Raw genomic sequence first — 20,807 nt, 5'->3', positions numbered from 1 at the left:
ACGGATGGAGAGAGGCATGACAATCAGAATCATCTATTAACATGCACTTGCCTTGAGCAGACCACTGGCATCGTGAAAGTATACTTCAGTTTCCTGACTGGTCAGGTGGTTCCCTCTGGTACAAGCCAGCCAGGATGTTTTGTAGTGTGGTTGTCTGCTCCGAGCTGTACAACATAATAATGCAAAGACACCTCGGGTGTTAATGATGTGTTCATGTGTTCATCTTTAAGGGGCCAAATAATTTTATTTGTTTTGGTTTGTGGTTTACAAAAAAGAATATAAATGGGGGACAGCTGGGTTACTGGATGTGTGGAAGGAGAGCTATGAGACTTAACAAGTCAATAAGTTACCTCAATGAAGAAAGTTACATTTCTTGATTTCAACTTCACCACCAAGCTTGGACCCTGTCAATATAGAGTTCGATGAAGAGGACCGGGAATGCCACTTTTCCTCAGATGAGGATGAAGAGGAAGATGAACAGAACATTCAAGAGTTGCCAGCCGGCCAGGCTTTGGATAAAGACCTCTGAGCTGTCCCAGGCCTCATAGCAATCAGCAGGGTGAGACAGCCATTTGCTCAGCTTGTCTGCATGCTGGTGTACACAGAGCTGGAGACCTGACACCCAGGCGTCGCTTGCCACTCACCTTTCAAAACCTTATCATGTAATTGAATTTTTCAACATCAAATCCAGATCCTTCTGGTCTTCCTCTGCTGTTGACCTCTGCCAATACCTCCATTCAGGCTCTGGTGATGCCAAGAATAATCTCTCTCTCCTGTACACCACTGCCTCAATCAGAGTCTCAAGGAAGGTACCAGAGGGCCAGCGGACTTCCGGTTGTGGCTATGCGGCGCTAAGTCGCACATTCGGCAGCTCCCGCTAGAAACGGACTTTTGGGCTCTTTTCAGGGCCCCCAACGGCACTTTTTCAACGTTTCCCGGTGCGGGAAGGAGTTTGCAATAGTTCCCCGACAGTATATGGCTTGTACCAGCAGCGGGGCAACTAAAAAAGTGGTGGTGGACCCGAAGAAGGTGCGAGGGAAGAAGAGCAAAATGGCGGCGGGCGGGGACCAGGCAGCGTGGATGCAGTGGGCGCAGGAGCAGCAGGAGGTAATCCAACGCTGCTTCAGAGAGATTAAAGCGGACCTGCTGGAGCCGATGAAGGCTTCTATCGATAAGCTGCTGGAGACCCAGACGGCCCAGTGGGTGGCGATCCGCTAGGTCCGACAAAAGATCTCCGACAACGAGGACGAGATCTTAGGACTTGCGGTAAAGGTGGAGGCGCACGAGGCGCTCCATAAGAACTGGCAGGAACGGTTCGAGGAGATGGAGAATCGGTCGAGGCGGAAGAATTTGCGGATACTGGGCCTCCCGGAGTGGCGGGAGGGGTCGGACGTGAGGGTCTATGTGGTCACCATGTTGAATTCGCTGATGGGAGCGGGGTCCTTCCAGGGCCCCCTGGAGCTGGAAGGGGCCCATAGAGTGCTGGCAAGGAGGCCCAAGGCTAACGAGCCTCCACGGGCGGTGCTGGTGCGGTTCCATCGGTTTGCTGACTGGGAGTGCGTGCTCAGGTGGGCCAAGAAAGAGAGGAGCAGCAGGTGGGAGAACAGGAAGGTTCGAATATACCAGGACTGGAGTGCAGAGGTGGCGAAGAAGAGGGCCGGGTACAATCGGGCGAAGGCGGTGCTGCACAGGAAGGGGGTGAAGTTTGGCATGCTGCAGCCGGCGCGACTGTGGGTCACCTACAAGGACCGGCACCATTATTTTGAGCCTTCAGAGGAGGCATGGGCCTTTGTTCAGGCCGAGAAGCTGGACACAAATTGAGGGTCGCGATGGGCGGTCGGGGATTGCTGTTGATGTGTTACATTTTGAGGGGGGGTTTGGGGAGGGTGGTTAGGGTGGGTTGGGCACTGTTTTGGTTGGGGCTGTCGGGGGGGGCTCTCGGAGGGGGGTAAGTAAATGGAGCAGGGGTGGATGGCCGGTAGGGGGGATGGGGCCCCGCGGGGGAGGGGTAGGCCCGAGTTGGGGGTGAGGGGACTGGGCCTGTAAATAGAGCTGCATCAGGGGTGGCGGGGCCAGGTAGGTGGAAAGCTCGGGGTTTTTCCCGCGCTGAAGACTGGAGGGGGCGGGGAAGCGAGAGTTGTTTCCCGCGCTTGGGATGGAAGGGGTAGGCGGAGAGACTGCAGATGGGTAATGGAGGAGGAGGGTATATCAGACAATGGGAGGAGTCAAAGGAGAGGCGGGAGTAGCCGGGGTCAGCAGGAGTCAGCTGACTTGCGGGAGTGCAATGGGGGGAGTAAAGCAGCTAGGAGGGGTCCTAGCTAGGGGGGGGGGGGGGGGGGGGGGGGGGAACCGGGTTGCTGATGCTATGGCCAAGGGGGAGCTGGAGCGAGTAGAGGGGGTTGGGACGGGTGTCTGCCGCTGTGGGGAACGGGCCGGGCGTGGGGTGCGAGCGCATGGCTGGACGAGGAGGAGTTATGGCTAGTCGGCGGGGGAGGGGGGTGGGTAACCCCCTGATTCGGCTGATAACCTGGAATGTAAGGGGACTGAACAGGCCGGTCAAGCGAGCCCGCGTGTTCGCGCACCTGAAGGGGCTGAAGGCGGATGTGGTCATGCTCCAGGAGACACACCTGAGTGGCAGACCAGGTAAGATTGAGAAAGGGTGGGTAGGTCAGGTGTTTCATTCGGGGCTGGATGCCAAAATCGGGGGGTGGCGATCTTGGTGAGAAAGAGGGTGTCGTTCAAGGCGTCTAGCATTGTGACAGACAATGGCAGCATGTACGTAATGGTAAGTGGTAAGCCGCAAGGGGAGAGGGTGGTGCTGGTCAACATGTACGCCCCGAACTGGGACGATGCGGGTTTTATGCGGCGAATGCTGGGTCGGATCCCGGACTTGGAAGTGGGGGGCCTGATAATGGGGGGGAGACTTTAACACGGTGTCGGATCCGGCACTGGATCGCTCCAGGTCTAGGACGGGTAGGAAGCCGGCGGCGGCTAAGGTGCTGAGGGGGTTTATGGACCAGATGGGAGGGGTGGACCCTTGGAGATTTGCGAGGCCGGGGGCTAGGGAATTTTCATTCTTCTCGCATGTTCATAAGGCTTATTCCCGGATCGACTTTTTTGTTATGAGCAGAGCACTGATAGCGAGAGTAGAGGATACCGAGTACTCGGCGATAGCCATTTCGGATCACGCCCCACATTGGGTAGACCTAGAGCTGGGGGAGGAGAAGGACCAGCTCCCGTTGTGGCGCTTGGAGGTGGGGCAGTTGGCGGACGAGGAGGTGAGTGAGAGGGTCCGAGGAAGCATAGAGAGATACCTGGAGGCCAACGATAATGGGGAGGTCCGAGTGGGGGTGGTATTGGAGGCGCTGAAGGCGGTGGTTAGGGGAGAGCTGATTTCCATTAGGGCCCACAAGGAGAGGAGAGAGCAGAGGGAGAGGCTGGTGGGGGAGATGGTGAGGGTAGACAGGAGGTATGCAGAGGTGCCAGAGGAGGGACTGTTGAGGAAGAGGCGTGGCCTCCAGGCCGAATTCGACCTGTTGACCACCAGGAAGGCGGAGGTGCAGTGGAGGAAGGCCCAGGGGGCGATTTATGAGTAAATGAAATGAAATGAAAATCGCTTATTGTCACAAGTAGGCTTCAAATGAAGGTACTGTGAAAAGCCCCTAGTCGCCACATTCCGGCTCCTGTTCGGGGAGGCTGGTACGGGAATTGAACCATGCTGCTGGCCTGCCATGGTCTGCTTTCAAAGCCAGCGATTTAGCCCAGTGTGCTAAAACAGCCCCATGTATGGGGAAAAGGCAAGTCGGATGCTGGCGCATCAGCTTCGGAAGCGGGACGCAGCTAAGGAGATGGGTGGGGGAGTTAAGGATAGGGGAGGGAGTGTGGTGCGGAGTGGGGTTGGCATCAATCTGGTCTTCAGGGACTTATATGAGGAACTGTATCGGTCCGAGCCCCCACTGGAGGATGGAGGGATGGGTCGCTTTCTGGACCAATTGAGGTTTCCGAAGGTGGAGGAGTGGCTGGTGGCAGGACTGGGGGCCCCGATTGGGCAGGAGGAGCTGGCTAAAGGGATAGGGAGCATGCAGGCAGGGAAGGCACCGGGGCGGACAGTTTCCCGGTCGAATTCTACAAAAAGTATGTGGACCTGCTGGGCCCGTTGTTAGTTAGGACCTTCACTGAGGCAAGGGAGGGGGGGGCTTTCCCCCCGACGATGTCCCGGGCACTGATCTCCTTGATCCTGAAGCGGGACAAGGATCCCCTCCAGTGTGGGTCTTATAGGCCGATTTCGCTACTAAACGTAGGTGCCAAGGTGCTTGCGAAGATCTTAGCCACGAGAATTGAGGATTGTGTGCCGCCGGTCATCCATGAGGACCAGACGGGGTTCGTGAAGGGGAGGCAGCTGAACGCGAATGTGCGGAGGCTCCTGAACGTTATTGTGATGCCGGCGAGGGACGGGGAGGCGGAGACAGTGGTGTCGATGGACGCAGAGAAGGCCTTCGATAGGGTAGAGTCGGGGTACTTGTGGGAGGTGCTGAAGAGGTTCGGGTTTAGGGAGGGGTTTGTCAGGTGGGTTAGGCTGTTGTACGAGGTCCCGATGATGAGTGTGGCCACGAACAAGAGGAGGTCTGAGTACTTTTGGTTGCATTGAGGGACGAGGCAGGGGTGTCCCCTGTCCCCCCTGCTCTTCGCACTGGCGATTGAACCCCTGGATATGGCACTGAGGGAGTAGAGGAACTGGAGGGGGTTGGTGCGGGGTGGGGATGAGCATAGGGTGTCGCTCTATGCGGACGACGTGCTGCTATATGTGGCAGACCCGGTGGGGGGAATGCCGGAGATAATGAGGATCCTCAGGGAGTTCGGGGATTTCTCAGGGTTCAAGCTCAACATGGGGAAGAGCGAGTTGTTCGTGGTTCACCCAGGGGACCAGGAGAGGGGGATTGATGCGCTCCCACTAAAAAGGGCGGAGAGGAGCTTTAGGTACTTGGGGGTCCAGGTGGCCAGGAGCTGGGGGGCCCTACATAGACTTAATTTCACAAGGCTGGTGGAGCAAATGGAGGAGGAGTTCAAGAGGTGGGACGCGTTGCCGCTGTCCTTGGCGGGTAGGGTGCAGTCAGTTAAGATGACGGTTCTCCCAAGGTTTTTGTTCCTGTTCCAGTGCCTCCCCGTGTTTATCCCGAAGGCCTTTTGTAGGCGGGTCAACAGGAGCATAACGGGGTTTGTGCGGGCGCGAGGGACTCCGAGGGTGAGAAGGGTGTTCCTGGAGCGGAGTAGAGACAGGGGGGGGGCTGGCGCCGCACAACCTCTGTGGGTACTACTGGGCCGCCAATGCGACGGTGGTGCGCAAGTGGGTGATGGTGGGGGAGGGGGCTGCATGGAAGAGGCTGGAGACGGCGTCCTGTGTGGGTACGAGTCTGGAGGCGCTGGCAACGACGCCGCTGCCGTTCCCTCCAAGGAGGTATACCACGAGCCCGGTAGTGGCGGCTACCCTTAAAATCTGGGGGCAGTGGAGGCGGCACAGGGGGGAAGTTGGGGCCTCGGTGTGGACCCCAATACGGGGGAACCACCGGTTTGTCCCAGAGAGAATAGATGGAGGGTTTTCGGGGTGGCACAGGGCAGGGATAGGAAGGTTGGGGGAACCTGTTTGTGGACGGGAAGTTTGCGAGCCTGACTGAACTGGAGGAGAAGTATGGGCTCCCCCTGGGGAACACCTTCAGATATTTACAGGTAAGGGCATTTGCCAGGTGGCAAGTGGTGGGATTCCCATGGCTATTGCCACGCACAGTACAGGACAGGGTGCTCTCGGGGGGTTGGGTGGGAGTGGGGAAGATCTCGGAAACTTACCAGGTGATGCAGGAGGAGGCCTCGGTGGTGGAGGTGAAAGGCAAGTGGGAGGAGGAGTTGGGAGAGGAGATCGAAGAGGGGTCGTGGGCAGATGCCCTAGGGAGGGTGAATCCTTCCTCATCGTGCGCGAGGCTCAGCCTCATACAGTTTAAGGTGCTTTAAGGCACACATGACCGGGACAAGGATGAGCCGGTTCTTTGGGGGTGAGGACAGGTGTGTTAGGTGCTCAGCAAGAGACTCACGACCCTCTGAGAGAAAACATTTCTGTCTTAAATAAGCGACCCCGGGCGACATTCTCCGACCCCCCGCTGGGTCGGAGAATCGCCAGGGGCTGGCGTGAATCCCGCCCCCGCCGGTTGCCGAAGTCTCCGGCACCAGAGATTCGGCGGGGGCGGGAATCGGGCCGCGCCGGTGGGCCCCCCCCGCTCGATTCTCCGGCCCGGATGGGCCGAAGTCCCGCCGATAAATTGCCTGTCCCGCCGGCGTAAATTAAATCACCTACCTTACCGGCGGGACAAGGCGGTGTGGGCGGGCTCCGGGGTCCTGGGGGGGGGGGGCGCGGGGCGATCTGGCCCCGGGGGGTGCCCCCACGGTGGCCTGGCCCGCGATCGGGGCCCACCGATCCGCAGCGGGCCTGTGCCGTGGGGGCACTCTTTCCCTTCCGCCTCTGCCACGGTCTCCACCATGGCGGAGGCGGAAGAGACTCCCTCCACTGCGCATGCGTGGGAAACTGTCAGCGGCCGCTGACGCTCCCGCGCATGCGCCGCCCGGAGATGTCATTTCCGCGCCAGCTGGCGGGGCAACAAAGGCCGTTTCCGTCAGCTGGCGGGGTGGAAATTCCTCCGGCGTCGACCTAGCCCCTCAATGATGGGGCTCGGCCCCCAAAGATGCGGAGCATGCCGCACCTTTGGGGCGGCGCGATGCCCTTCTGATTGGCGCCGTTTTGGGCGCCAGTCGGCGGACATCGTGCCGCTTCGGGAGAATTTCGCCCCCCTTATTTTTAAATAGAAGCCCCTAGTTCAAGATTCTCCAACAAGAGGAAACATCCTCTCCACATCCACCATGTCAATACCCCTCAGAATCTGAAAGATTGCAATCAAGTTGCCTCTTACCCTTCTTAACTCCAGTGGATACAAACCTAACCTCTTCAACCTTTCTTCATAAGGGAATGTTTGACGCGTCGGCGCCCGTTCCGGGACCCCATTCTCCGGCCCACAGGGGGCTAGCACGGCGTTAGAGCGGCCCATGCCTCTCCAGCTGCCGATCCCAGCGTGAACCCGGTACTGCGGGGTCTGCGCATGCGCAGTTCGGCAGGCGGCAACTAGCACATGCGCAGTGGCCTTCTTCCCCGCGCCGGCCCCGACGCCAAATGGCGGAGGGCTACAGGAGCCGGTGCGGAGGAAAGGAGGCCCCCAGCCAGAGAGGCCGGCCCGCCGATCGGAGTGCCCTGATCGTGGGCCAGGCCACTACGGAGGGCCCCACCGGGGTCAGATTCCCCCTCCCTCCCCACAGGCCGCCCCGAGCCCCTTCAACGCCGAGATCCCGCCGGCTCAGAGGATGTTAGAACAGCGCCGGCGGAGCTCGGATTTTTTGTGACAGCCGCTCGGCCCATCTGGGCCGGAGAATCGGCACCTCGACCCGTGCCGGCCCGGGCCAGAGAGTCGCGCATACCCCAACCGGCGCCGCGCTGACCACACCAGCACCAATGGCGCCGATTCTCCATTCTGCGGAGAATTCCGTCGGGGCGGGGTGGCGCGATTCACGCGGCGCCGCGCCGATTCTCCGACCCGGCAGGGGGTCGGAGAATTCCGCCCATCGAGTCAAGGGTGTTGCTGGGAGGGTTGGGGAGGGGGAGCTGCAGATAACATGGAGTTGAGACCGCAATTAGATCTGCCATCTGCGGGGCAGCACGGTAGCACGGTGGTTAGCACAATTGCTTCACAGCTCCAGGGTCCCAGGTTCGATTCCGGCTTGGGTCACTGTCTGTGCGGAGTCTGCACGTCCTCCCCGTGTGTGCGTGGGTTTCCTCCGGGTGCTCCGGTTTCCTCCCACAGTCCAAAGATGTGCAGGTTAGGTGGATTGGCCATGATAAATTGCCCTTAGTGTCCAAAATTGCCCTTAGTGTTGGGTGGGGTTACTGGGTTACGGGATAGGGTGGAGGTGTTGACCTTGGGTGGGGTGCTCTTTCCAAGAGCCGGTGCAGACTCGATGGGCCGAATGGCCTCCTTCTGCACTGTAAATTCTATGATAATCTATGAAATGGCGGAGAAGGCTCAAAGGAACGAATCAGGCCCTCCTGTTCCAAACTCCTATATTCTTAATGTTCCTAACATCAGCAGAGAAAAGGTACTGGAGGAGATTGAGAGAATAACAGCTAAAATCACCAGGGCCTGTTTGCCCACATCCTAGGGTTGAGATAGTGGATGGATAAATTACAATTTATCTAAATTCCTCCATTTCCAGAACAGTCCCTGTGGATTCAAAGTTAACACATGTAACATCACTATTCAAGAAAGGGGATGGTAGCCATGATGTGGAGATGCTGAGGAAGGCGCAGTGCTCTGAAAGCTAGTGAATCGAAACAAACCTGTTGGACTTTAACCTGGTGTTGTAAGACTTCATACCAAGAAAGCAGAAAGAGAGAGGGAGGGGGAAAACAGGGAACTACAGGCCAATAGCCTGACATAAGTCTTTGGGAAAATGCTTGAATCTATTATTACAAAGTTTAATCAAATGCATTTAGAAAAACATAGTGTGACCAGAGTCAACATGGTTTTACGAAAGGAAGATTGTGTTTGACGGACTTATTAGAATTGTTTTTAATATGTAGTTAGTAGGTTAGATAAAGGAAAGCCATTACATGTAGTATACAGTACTTGACTCTCTAAAAGATATGCAGTAGCAGCCACACAAGTTTAATATGCAATATTTCTTTAAATAAATTTAGAGTACCCAATTAATTTTTTCCAATTAAGGGGCAATTTAGCGTGGCCAATCCATCTAACCTGCACATCTATGGGTTGTGAGGGCGAAACCCACGCAAACAAGGGGAGAATGTGCAAACTCCACACGGACAGTGACCAGGGCCGGGATCGAACCTGGGACCTCGGCGCCGTGAGGCAGCAATGCTAACCCCTGCACCACCGTGCTGCCCTTAATATGTAATATAAGTGTTTCTGGAGATGGAGGTAATATATTAACATGGGTAGGTGATATATTAACATTGGTTAACAGATAGGAAACAGAGGATGCAATTCTCCCGTTTGCAGACTATGCACTCCCAACATTGGGAAAACCACTGTTTTCCCACTGGCGTTAGGATCGATGCTGAGGTGTCATCCCATGGAACTTCTAATTTTTTTCCCACAGGATCAGGTTTCTCATGCATTCCGCAGCACATAATGTTTTAAAGAAGATCGGGGTTTTCGCTGGACCTAGGAAGGATGGGGCCTAATCTCTTTGATAGGACACGCTCCTCAGAGATCAGGGCACCATTTTCAAAGGGGGCCCCTATCCCAGAATACTGTTGCAGCTACCCACCCCCCACCCCCCCAACCAGGGACCACCGGCAAGGCCCACCTCCGTAGTTCTGTCCCACCATCCCACAGATCACTGGCACGGCCCCCTCAGGCACCCCAGGTCTCCCCTTCAGCCCCCTAGTACCACCATTCAGGCCCCATCACTTGGTAGTGTCAACCTGGCACCTTGCACTTCAAGGGGTGTCAAGGGGGTGAGTACCCCCCTACACTTGCTTCCAGGGTTCAAGGTGGGTTCTTTATGGGAAATGCAGATTGGGGGTGATTGGACTGGGCTCAGGTCAGGGGTCTTTCCTGGGATGGGGATTAGTTGTCTTACCATCTACAGCCTTTAAACACTTTAAACTCTATGTCAGCATGTCAATATTAAAGTTTTCTGAAAATAATGTGAAAGTCTTCCCATCTGCAGCGTTGGACACTTTGAACTGTCTGTCAGCATGCGAAGTTCAAATATCTGGGAAATGAAGATAAAAGTCTTCCTTTTAATGCGGTGGAAACATTTGAAATGTTTTTTTCACGTTCAATTTCATTGCCTTTTACCTTTTTCAAGCCTGTGTGCATGCCTCTAAGCCGAAAAGCTTTGAATTGCATTATTTACATTCAATTTCACAGACCATTGCCTTTTAAAAGCCTCTTTATTGACAGATCCAGGCAGTTTCAAAGGAAGGATTACCATTGTTTATTTATATAGCTCGACAGGGGTCCATTAACTCTGACCGCAGTTTTCATTCATTACAAGAGGATTGTTGTACAAGAATAAGAATGTCTTGCCACAGTTGTATAGCACTTTGTAAGATCACACGTGGAGTACTGTGTGCAGTTTTCGTTTTCATATTTAAGGAAGGATATCCTTGTGGAGGCAGTTCAGCAAGAATCACTAAACGAGCTCCTAAGATGATAGTATCATCATTTGATGAAGAGTAAATTGGAATTTGGAAGAATGAGAGATGATCTCATTCAAACATATAAGATTCTGAAAGGGCTCAACAAACAGACACGGTTAGGTTTGTTTCCTGGCAGGGGAATCAGGAAAACGGGAACACACACTCAGTATAAAGTGTCAATCATTTAGAATTGAGATGAGAAGGAATTTCTCAAGTCAGAAGGTTAGGAAATTTTGGGATTCCCTCCACGAAGAGTTGTGGATGCTCCATCATTGAGTATTCACAAGGTGAAAGAGTTACATTTTTCATCTCTCAGGGAATCAAAGGATATGGGAGATGGGCAGGCAAGGAGTATTATTACAGTAATATACAGCAAATATTACAAGTAATATTACAAGGATATTACTGTATGGCAGAACAGGTTTGAGGAGCTGTATGGTCTACTCCTGTGCCTATTTATTTAATGCTCTTAAAAATTGCGCATTTCCTTATCAGGGAACCAATGTACATTAGCACACACACGTGATAGGTGAACAACAGACAATTAAGCGCAGTACTTGGGTTGTGGTTGTGTGTGGGGGGGGGATTGATTTGTGGGGGCGGGGGGGTTGCTAGTGCTATTAGGAAAATAGGAAGGAAGCGCTCACAAACATGTGAGGGGATGGGAATCAGAGGCCGAGGGAGGTCTATAGTTTACCTCATCAGGAAACAAAAGAAATAATACAAAATTAATTCTCTTTCTGGGTCTCTCCTGACTCTGGGCTCATGGCCACCAAATTGGATTGTGATGGCATCATTGGTGCCTGAAATGGTAATTTAAAGATGGATCCCATTACTTTCCGGTAGGTATCCTGTTCAATTATTCAAAACGTAGGTTAAAATTACAACCTAGAGGAAGGCAACCATTTTACTACACACCCGCATAGTTACCAGGCAGGGTTAAATTCATCTCTGGTACCGTGGGCGGAATTCTCCCCCCCCCCACCCCACGCCGGGTGGGAGAATCGCCTGGGCGCCGCGCGAGTCCCGTCACGCTGCCCCGGCACCCGCACGCGATTCTCCCACCCACCCCGAACCGGCGCGGAGAGAATCACAACTGGCCGCTGGGAGAATCGCCGCTTGCTGTTTGTAACGGGCGACAGGTTCCAACACGACAGGTTCCCGCCGGCGCCGTCCACACCTGTTCACTGCCGGCGGAAACAGCACGGGAACGCTGGGGGGGTGGGGGGCGGCCTGTGGGGGGAGGGGGGTTCCTGCACCGGGGGGGCTTCAAAAGGGGTCTGGCCCGCGATCGGTGCCCACCGATCGGCGGGCCGGCCTCTCTGAAGGAGGACCTCCTTTCCTCCGCCGCCCTGCAAGATCCATCCGACATCTTCTTGCGGGCCGGCCACGGGGAGGATGGCAACTGCGCATGCGCAGGTTGGCGCCGGCCAACCCACGCATTCGCGGGTGACGTCGCCGCGTCATTTATGCGCCGCCGCTTTTACGCGGCGCCAAGGCCCAGCTCGCGTAAATGACACGGCGCCGCTCCTAGCCCCCCGGGGGCAGGAGAATAGGGGGCTGGGAGGGGCCTCCGACGCCAGAGCGAAACACTCCGGTTTTCACTCTGACACCGGGACTTAGTCTCCCGATGGGAGAATTGCACCCCTTAGTTTTTAATCTATTTGACTTGTCTAGGTAGTGACTAAAGATTCTTGCTGATTCCTCTTGGCATTTTCATCTAAAAGCAAATCATATTGGCACGTTCTCAAAAAATGATTTTCAACCTAATATGATCGGGTAGACTCTTCTGTAAGATAATAACATATTATAAAGTCAAGTTACCCCCTCCCAAGTAAAAATGACCCGTGAGTTCTCATGCTTATTCAGCCATTTAAGGTTTTCGATATGCATAAGGAAAGTTTTCATAGAATACTGCATTATAATTTAATACCATTGATGTTGGCATATAAGTCACCTTTGAAGCCTCAAAAAAAACCTCTCCGAAAACGGGGGTCAACTTATACGCCGAGTGTAAAACTGAACCGCCTACTGTGGGTGACATCCATTTGGAAATGTCATTGGCATCTGACACAAAGTGTGGGCATGTCTGAAACTCCTGCTTGTCTTTGCAACACAGCCCATTTTGCCTCTTGATCCTTGGCACACAATTAGAAGATACCAGTAAGTAGGGGAGGCAGTGGAATAGTGGTATTGTCAAGGGAATGTCACTTTAAGAAATGTTTGTCTTCTCAAGTGGCTGCAGTGATATCAGTGTGTGGGTGGAGCTGGGCTCTAGCTCTGCTTTTTACTTTTGTTTTGAGCTGGAAGCTGTTTTGTCGCTGAGTTTTAGATTCGTTTTCAGTTGGAGAGCTGCATTCAAACCAAGGAGGTGTATTTTGGGTCTCTCTCTGCAAGCTAAAGGATGTCTCCAGATCACTTGATGATTTCAAAGTAATACTTGTTTCTGTAAGGAATGCAAACCTACTGTCTTTGTTAAAAAAGGTTTTTGACTTATGGATGTTGTTAGGTAAGTTACTAAGTGTTACCTACAGACTATTGTATCTTTGGGGGAGTATCAGTGTTGGTAGTTGATAAGATGTTTACTGTGTGTTTATAAAATGTTAACTGGATTAATAGAATAAACATTTTTTTTGTTTAAAAATACTTTAGATCTCTGTTGCATCACACCTGCAAAGTGGACCCTTGTGCTCCCCATAACCAAAATCTATTCAAAGTTGTGGGTCAGGTGAACTCCATGATATACTTTGGTGTTCTCTAAACCCGGGCCCATAATAGTATTGTCACTGGATCAACAATCCAGAGACCCAGGGTAATGCTCTGGGCACACCGGTTTGAATCCCACCACTGCAGATGGTGAAATTCAAATGTAATAAAGATCTGGAATTAAAAGTTTAATGATGTCCATGAAACCATTGTCGATTGTCGTAAAAGCCCATCTGAGAAATCTGCCACCCTCAGTTGGTCTGTCCTACATGTGACTCCAAACCCACAACCCACAGCAGTGTGGTTGACTCTTTAAAAAACAACATGTCTGAAATGAGCAAACAAGCCACTCAGTTCAAGGACAATTAGGGATTGGTAACAATTGCTGCCCCAGCCAATGATGCCCACAGGCCATGAATGAATAAACAAAAAAAAAACATGGGGCGGCATGGTAGCACAGTGGTTAGCACTGTTGCTTCACAGTTCCAGGGTCCCAGGTTCGAATTCCAGCTTGGTGACTGTGCGGAGTCTGCATGTTCTCCCCGTGTCTGCGTGGGATTCCTCCGGGTGTTCCAGTTTCCTCCCACAGCCAAAAGATACGAGGTTAGGTGGATTGGCCAAGCTAAATTCTCCTTTTGTGTCCAAAAAAAGGTTAGGTGGGGTTACTGGGTTACAGGGATAGGGTGGAGGTGTGCTTAAGTAGGGTGCTCTTTCCAAGGGCCCGTGAAGACTCGATGGGCCAAATGGCCTCCTTCTGCACTGCATATTCTATGATTCTATGCATGAATGGAGTGGAAACCTGAGGCTGGCTACTAATGCAAATCTGGCATGTTATGACGGGGGGAGGGGTCAACTTGTGCACCAACTATATGTCAAAACATGGGCCAGGATTCTCCGAAGTCCCGTCCAAGTGTTGACGCCGGCGTCAAAACCGGCGCGAGCGACACCGGCGTCACCGGGCCTCCAGGCCCTGTTATTCTCTCCGTCCTCGGGGGCGAGAACAGCTGTGTGCTGCTCCGCCGCCGAAAGCCGGCCCGCCACCACGGCCGGCGCGGATCTGCGAATGCGTGCCACGGCCCTCTCTGCGCCGGCCCGCAGGCAACATGGCAGAGCCCTACAGGTGCCCGGCGCGGAGGAACATAGGCACGTCCCGGAATTAGAGCGCCTGCCGATCGGTTGCCCCCGATCGCGGGCCTGGCCACCGTGGAGGCCCCCCCCCGGAGTCGGCTCCCCGCCCCACCCCCACTAGGACGGCCCCCGCAGCCAGAACGCCGAGGTTCCACCAGGTAGGACCATACGTAAACGATGCCGGCGGGACTTGTCGGAACCCGGCGGGCACTCGGCCCGTTGAGCGCACAGAATCGCTGCGGAGGCTGCTTTCAACAGCCCCTGACCGGCCACGTGACGACCGCGCCGACACGTTTGCCGCCGATTCTCCGGAGAAACGGTGGCCCGGTCGCGGAGCGGTGTGGCGGGATTCACGCGCCCCTTTGCTGATTCTCCGTCCCGGTGCAGGCTCGGAGAATCCCAGCCATGATTTTTGGGGCTGGAAAAATGCGGTTGCCTTATTTGCTGCCGCGATTTGCAGCATTCAGGGAATGACTGCAAGGCAACTGCTGGGGATTGATGGAAGAATGTCAGTTCATTTTGCAAATGCTTTTACTGAGTTTTGCAGTCATTTAATTATCAAGATAACTATCTCAAATTTATTTTGGCAGTGAAATGGAGCTAACAGACTCTATGGCATTTGAACTCTTCCCTGTATTTATTTTGTACCGAACGTCACTTCCAGAGATGCCAACTATTGAGAACTAAACACAGTGGGATAATAAAAATGCTCTATTGCTGAACAAAGGCAATTTTATGCAAATGTGCTTTGCTCGGTTGTAAGGTGTTATACTATTTCTGGGTAATGTGACCTGTGTTTGAAGAAAAAGCCTCCCAAATGGACTATCAGGGTGGGAGGAACTTTAAAAGACACGGCAACATGAAAGATAGCTATCTTCAAGCCTTTATTTTAGCAAGTTTATATTTGATGATCCTTTATGCCAATTAATATTTCTTTCTACTTTCAACTGTCTTGGGTATCAGTTACATACAACCACGAGGCAGGGCTTCATTGATATTATTGGTTATCTCCCGTCAATTTGCAGTTATGTGGTACCAGTGGCCAACACTAGCACCATTGCAGGTATGTGTCCTGCAGAATTATTATCAACACCATATCTGGTCAATAGATTCTTCAGTTGACTAAATATAGTAGTGAATAGAAGGTGTCCTGTATGAATGGCATAAATGTCTCTAGCAGCCAATGTCCAGGATCTTCATGATGAGGCATCTTAGTAAGGCAGATTATGCAGCTTTTGGCACTGAACTACAATCCTCAAGGTCATAAAAGGACTATATCGCTGGGACAATAAGAAAGCAAAGCTCTAGAACAAGTCATTTTATCTACTAATTGTTAACTAGTGAAACAACTAGAAAAACTAGGCTTTGCACATGTAAAGCAAGTAAGATTTAATTGTAGACAAGATTCTCTTAATTATTCAGGTGTTTATCAAACTCTCAAAGGATAATTTCTAGAGGCAAATTTTCCACAACACTCAGACAAGCCAATGAAATGTTCCACATAGACCCTGGAGGTACCGTCACTTGTGGATTTTCTGGCTAAAGATAATAATGCGCAAGGAATAAATCTGCCCGTAGATTTATTCATACCAGTTGTTAATGATGAGAAAATGACAGACATTGGGGGGGGCGATTCTCCAAAATGTAGACTAAGTGTTCACGCCGTCGCGTTTCACAACGGCGCGAAACGGGCACGGGGACGACCGATTCTGTCCCCCACAGGGGGCCAGCACGGCGCTAGAGCGGTTCACGGCAAATGGGCGCCGCGCCAATGTGCACTTGCGCAGTTGGGCCGCGCCAACCTGCGCATGCATGGGGGACTTCTTCAACGCGCTGGCCACTAGGCAACATGACGTAGGGGTTCAGGGACCGGCCGCGCAACAAAGTAGGCCCGGGGGGGGAGAGGCCGGCCCGCTGATCGGTGGGCCCCGATCGCGGGCCAGACCCTATCAGAGGCTCCCCCCCGGTGAAGGAGCGCCTTTCCCCGCCCACAGGCTTCCCACAGAGTTCCCGCCAGCAGCGACCAGGGGTGAACGGCGCCGGCGGGACTCTGCTTTTTCTGCGCGGCCGCTCGGCCCACCCGGGCCGGATAATCGGCGGCCCCGCCGATTCCAGTGGCCCGCGGCCATCGCCGCGTCAAAATCACCGGCGCATATGGCACCGATTCTCCGCACCTCGGAGAATCGCACGCCGGCGTTGCGGCGCGGTTGCGGCGATTCTCCGGCGCAGGGCTCAGAGTATCGCGCCCTGGATATATTGGCAACACCATCATGCCAACCCTGGCCAGCAGGTGTCATTCAGCATGGTTAACTGAATTCATGGTGGTCGGGTATGGGTCGTGCAGGGCTTTAATATGGAAGTGTTTTCAGGCCAATTGCGAACAATTGATGGGTGGCAAATTTTGCCAAGCCAGGCAGAAAATTCTGTTTAAAAATATTTTTTTCACCCAGGACTTCAGTAGCACTCAGAGCAGCCAACTTACTTCCCACCGCTACCCCTGCACCCAAGATATGCAAATCAGCAGCAGTAGAAATAGTAGCTGAATGCCAACACATAAATGAATTTTATCCTGAAAGCTTCAACTGGAACGAGCAGGCACAATTTAGTCCATCATAATATCGATTCAGTGCAATATCAGTCAGATCAAAACATTCAACTCATAATTCAACTTGTCAATCATGGCTCAGGTTAATGATCGCTCTGTACTTGACATGTAATTCAACACTAAGTATTCCAATATTCATCAATACTTGCAGTAAAACAGACACATTACTTGGTTTTGTTTCTTCCTTATTGAGTTACACCACAGATTTACAAGTACAATTAAATAACGGAACATACACAATTCATTATAAACTATTGCAAGACTGCAATCAAAGTAAAATATTCACAAATGGAAAACCCCTTGAGTCTTTAAGAAGTTAAAGGGGCTGGTTCAACAGAATTGAGAGAATTCCCAATTTAAGCATCAGACTTGTAAATAATTGGTTTAAAAAAAAGAGAACTGAACATAAGTACCAAAGGCTATCTTACCCGTTTCTGCAGTACAAGTGGAGTGATTGCAGGCAATGTGACTCGGCGAGCAGACAAGCTCATGTCTGTTCTTCAAAAGGCGTACCATTAAGCAACCATGAAAGACCAATCTGTTACGTGGTTGATGGAAACTCTTGACAAAAATTCCTTGCAGTCTCAATACACTGTGCACAAAATTCCTTTGTCGTGGCATAGAGGTTGCTATCAAAACATAATACTGAGTTAAAGGATCAACAAATATCATCCAGCCTATGTAAATCCTGTACTACCCAAACTAATTAAGAGATGTGGTCATAGGACAGGACAAATCAACAGCCAATCGCAGCCACTAAAAGCTCCTCCTTTGCCCTTGAAAACAAATTCTCTTCTTGTTTATGGTTTTAAAGAACACAAGATTTCCTGACTGCTAAAACAAGAGTGCAGTTTTAAATCTGTTGCTCGTCAGGGAATTTTTGTCTTGGTCCCCTCAAATTCAGTAATTTGGCACCACATATTTGTGTATTTCAGTATTAGTAATTATCTGTAAGTATCCTACACTAAGAATATTTTCCTACACATAAATAACAACATTCCATGCAGAATTGTTTGCCAAATGTGCTTAAACATTCGATAATTTTCGAACCCAAAAATATTTCTTGCCATTTCTTTTCTTTAATCTTTTATTTTAAGGCTGAAAATATAAGCACAAGAAAAATTAAAATCACTGAATAATGTGCACAATTTTACAATAATTTCATGATCATGATTGCTCGTCAGCAGGAACTTGGCAATTGGAGAGATAAATGGGTCCAACTAGCACCTTATCTTTTATGTTAGAATAACATTTGAGCATCGCAGCAAAGATAATTATTTTTAATCTCCAAGGAAATAGACATTTCACCAATTTTTTGTGGCTTTTATATAATTGTTTATGGACAGTAATCTAACATGTAGAAACAAGAAGTAAGGTACTCATTAAAGAGAAAAAGGTTTCCTGTTCTTCAAATTAAGGTGCCCCTTCATGATAGATATACTGCCAGAAGCGGTAGCATTGAGACTTCCCAAAGGTTTTATAGAAGTCGGCCTCATCAATAGTTATTTTGAATGTTTAGGTTACCAAGTTGCTATGCATCACAACATACAATATAAAACCACTGACTGGTGAAGTCAAATTGAAACAGTACAAGCTAGCAGAAGTTTACAGTGTAGAAAGAGGGCCAGGCTTTTTTAACCATGGCACTTAGAAACTCCATAGTATAATATTAAAATAACAGATTGAACTTAATTCCCATTTAACTTCTTCAACCAGAGGAACTAGTCCAAAATAGGTCAAGTGAAACTTCAATTGTTACAGTACCTCAATACAAGGTGAATAGCCTTTTTAAAAAAAAATTGTTATTAGGGCTTTCACAAAATATCAACAAAAGAATGAAAAAGAAACCCAATAACAAACCCAAGAACAAAGTAAAACAACCCCCGTGCCCCCCTCCCCCCAAAACATAAATAATAAATTAACACCCCGAGTTAACACAAAGCAAACATAGCAATTATATACACCCCCTCAGATCCCATAGGGTAAATAAACAAAAATGAAATAGAACCCCCCCCCCCCGGGTTGCTGCTGCTGCTGACCATTGTCTACCGTTCTGTCAGGAAGTCCAAGAACGGTTGCCACCGCCTAAAGAACTCTTGTACCGATCCCCTTAAGGCGAGTTTCACCCTCTCCAGTTTAATAAACCCCGCCATATCGCTGATCCAGGATTCCACGCTTGGGGGCCTCGCATCCCTCCACTGAAGAAGAATCCTTCGCCGGGCTACCAGGGACGCAAAGGCCAAAATACCGGCCTCTTTCGCCTCCTGCACTCCCGGCTCCTCTGCAACCCCAAATATTGCGAGCCCCCAGCCCGGCTTGTCCCTGGATCCTACCACCCCTGACACCGTCCTCGCCACGCCCTTCCAAAATTCCTCCAGCGCTGGGCATGCCCAGAACATATGGGTGTGATTTGCTGGGCTCCCTGAGCACCTAACACACCTGTCCTCACCCCCAAAGAACCGGCTCATCCTTGGCCCGGTCATGTGTGCCCTGTGCAGCACCTTAAACTGTGTGAGGCTGAGCCTCGTGCAGGAAGAGGAAGAGTTCACCCTCCCTAGGGCATCTGCCCACGTCCCCTCTTCGATTGCCTCTCCCAACTCCTCCTCCCACTTACCTTTCACCTCCACCACCGAGGCCACCTCCTCCTCCTGCATTACCTGGTAAGTTTCCGAGATCTTCCCCACTCCAATCCACCCCCACCCCGAGAGCACCCTGTCCTGTACTGTGCGAGGCAGCAGCCACGGGAATTCCACCACTTGCCGCCTGGCAAACGCCCTTACCTGTAAATATCTGAAGGTGTTCCCCGGGGGGAGCCCATCATTCTCCTCCAGCTCACCCAGGATCGCGAACTTCCCGTCCACAAACAGGTCCCCCAACCTTCTTATCCCTGCCCTGTTCAACCCCGAGAACCCTCCATCTATTCTCCATGGGACAAACCGGTGTTTCCCCGTATTGGGGTCCACACCGAGGCTTCCCCCATGTGCCGCCTCCACTGCCCCCAGATTTTGAGGGTAGCCGCCACTACCGGGCTCGTGGTATACCTCATTGGAGGGATCGGCAGCGGCGCCGTTGCCAGTGCCTCCAGACTCGTACCGTCACAAGACGCCGTCTCCAGCCTCTTCCATGCAGCTCCCTCCCCCTCCATCACCCATTTGCGCACCATCGCCGCTTTGGCGGCCCAGTAGTACCCACAGAGGTTGGGCATTGCCAGCCCCTCCCCCATCCCTACTCCACTCCAGGGAACACCCTTCTCACCCTCGGTGTCCCTCGCGCCCACACAAACCCCGTTATGCTCCTGTTGACCTGCCTACAGAAGACCTTCAGGATAAACATGGGGAGGCACTGGAACAGGAACAAAAACCTTGGGAGCACCGTCATCTTAACTGACTGCACCCTACCCGCCAGGGACAGCGACAACGTGTCTCACCTCTTGAACTCCTCCTCCATTTGCTCCACCAGCCTCGTGAAATTAAGTCTATGCAGGGCCCCCCAGCTCCTGGCCACCTGGACCCCCAAGTACCTAAAGCTCCTCTCCGCCCTTTTTAGTGGGAGCTCGCCAATCCCCCTCTCCTAGTCCCCTGGGTGAACCACGAACAACTCGCTCTTCCCCATGTTGAGTTTGTACCCTGAGAAATCCCCGAACTCCCTGAGGATCCTCTAAACCTCCGGCATTCCCCCCACCTGGTCCGCCACATATAGCAGCAAGTCGTCCGCAGTGAGCAACACCCTATGCTCCTCCCCTCCCCGCACCAACCCCCTCCAGTTCCTCGACTCCCTCAGTGCCATAGCCAGGGGTTCAATCGCCAGTGCGAAGAGCAGGGGGGACAGGGGACACGCCTGCCTCGTCCCTCGATGCAACCGAAAGGACTCAGACCTCCTCTTGTTCGTGGCCACCCTCGCCATCGGGACCTCATACAACAACCTAACCCACCTGACAAATCCCTCCCCAGTGGGCAGCACGGTAGCATTGTGGATAGCACAATTGCTTCACAGCTCAATGGTCCCAGGTTTGATTCCCGGCTTGGGTCACTGTCTGTGCGGAGTCTGCACATTCTACTCGTGTGTGCGTGAGTTTCCTCCGGGTGCTCTGGTTTCCTCCCACAGTCC

At 52.2% G+C, this 20,807-nt stretch overlaps 1 protein-coding gene across 3 annotated transcripts in view; it reads right to left on the bottom strand.

The window, feature by feature from the left end:
• The window catches only part of grb14 (growth factor receptor-bound protein 14), a 364,132-nt gene that overhangs the window by 152,432 nt on the left and 190,893 nt on the right, over positions 1-20,807 (bottom strand). For 2 of the 3 annotated variants that reach the window (XM_072474138.1, XM_072474117.1), the window contains exon 3: positions 17,129-17,329. In XM_072474138.1, coding sequence (XP_072330239.1) covers positions 17,129-17,191 — 63 coding nt within the window. In that variant the 5' untranslated portion in view covers positions 17,192-17,329. Of the gene's footprint in view, positions 1-17,128; positions 17,387-20,807 lie in introns of those variants that run through there. The other variant, XM_072474127.1, reaches the window with a different exon arrangement.

The sequence above is a fragment of the Scyliorhinus torazame genome, chromosome 2 (genome assembly GCF_047496885.1).
Source record: "Scyliorhinus torazame isolate Kashiwa2021f chromosome 2, sScyTor2.1, whole genome shotgun sequence".
Lineage (NCBI taxonomy): Eukaryota > Metazoa > Chordata > Chondrichthyes > Carcharhiniformes > Scyliorhinidae > Scyliorhinus > Scyliorhinus torazame.
Note: the sequence above shows the minus strand (reverse complement) of the source record. Positions and strands in the feature narration are given on the sequence as shown.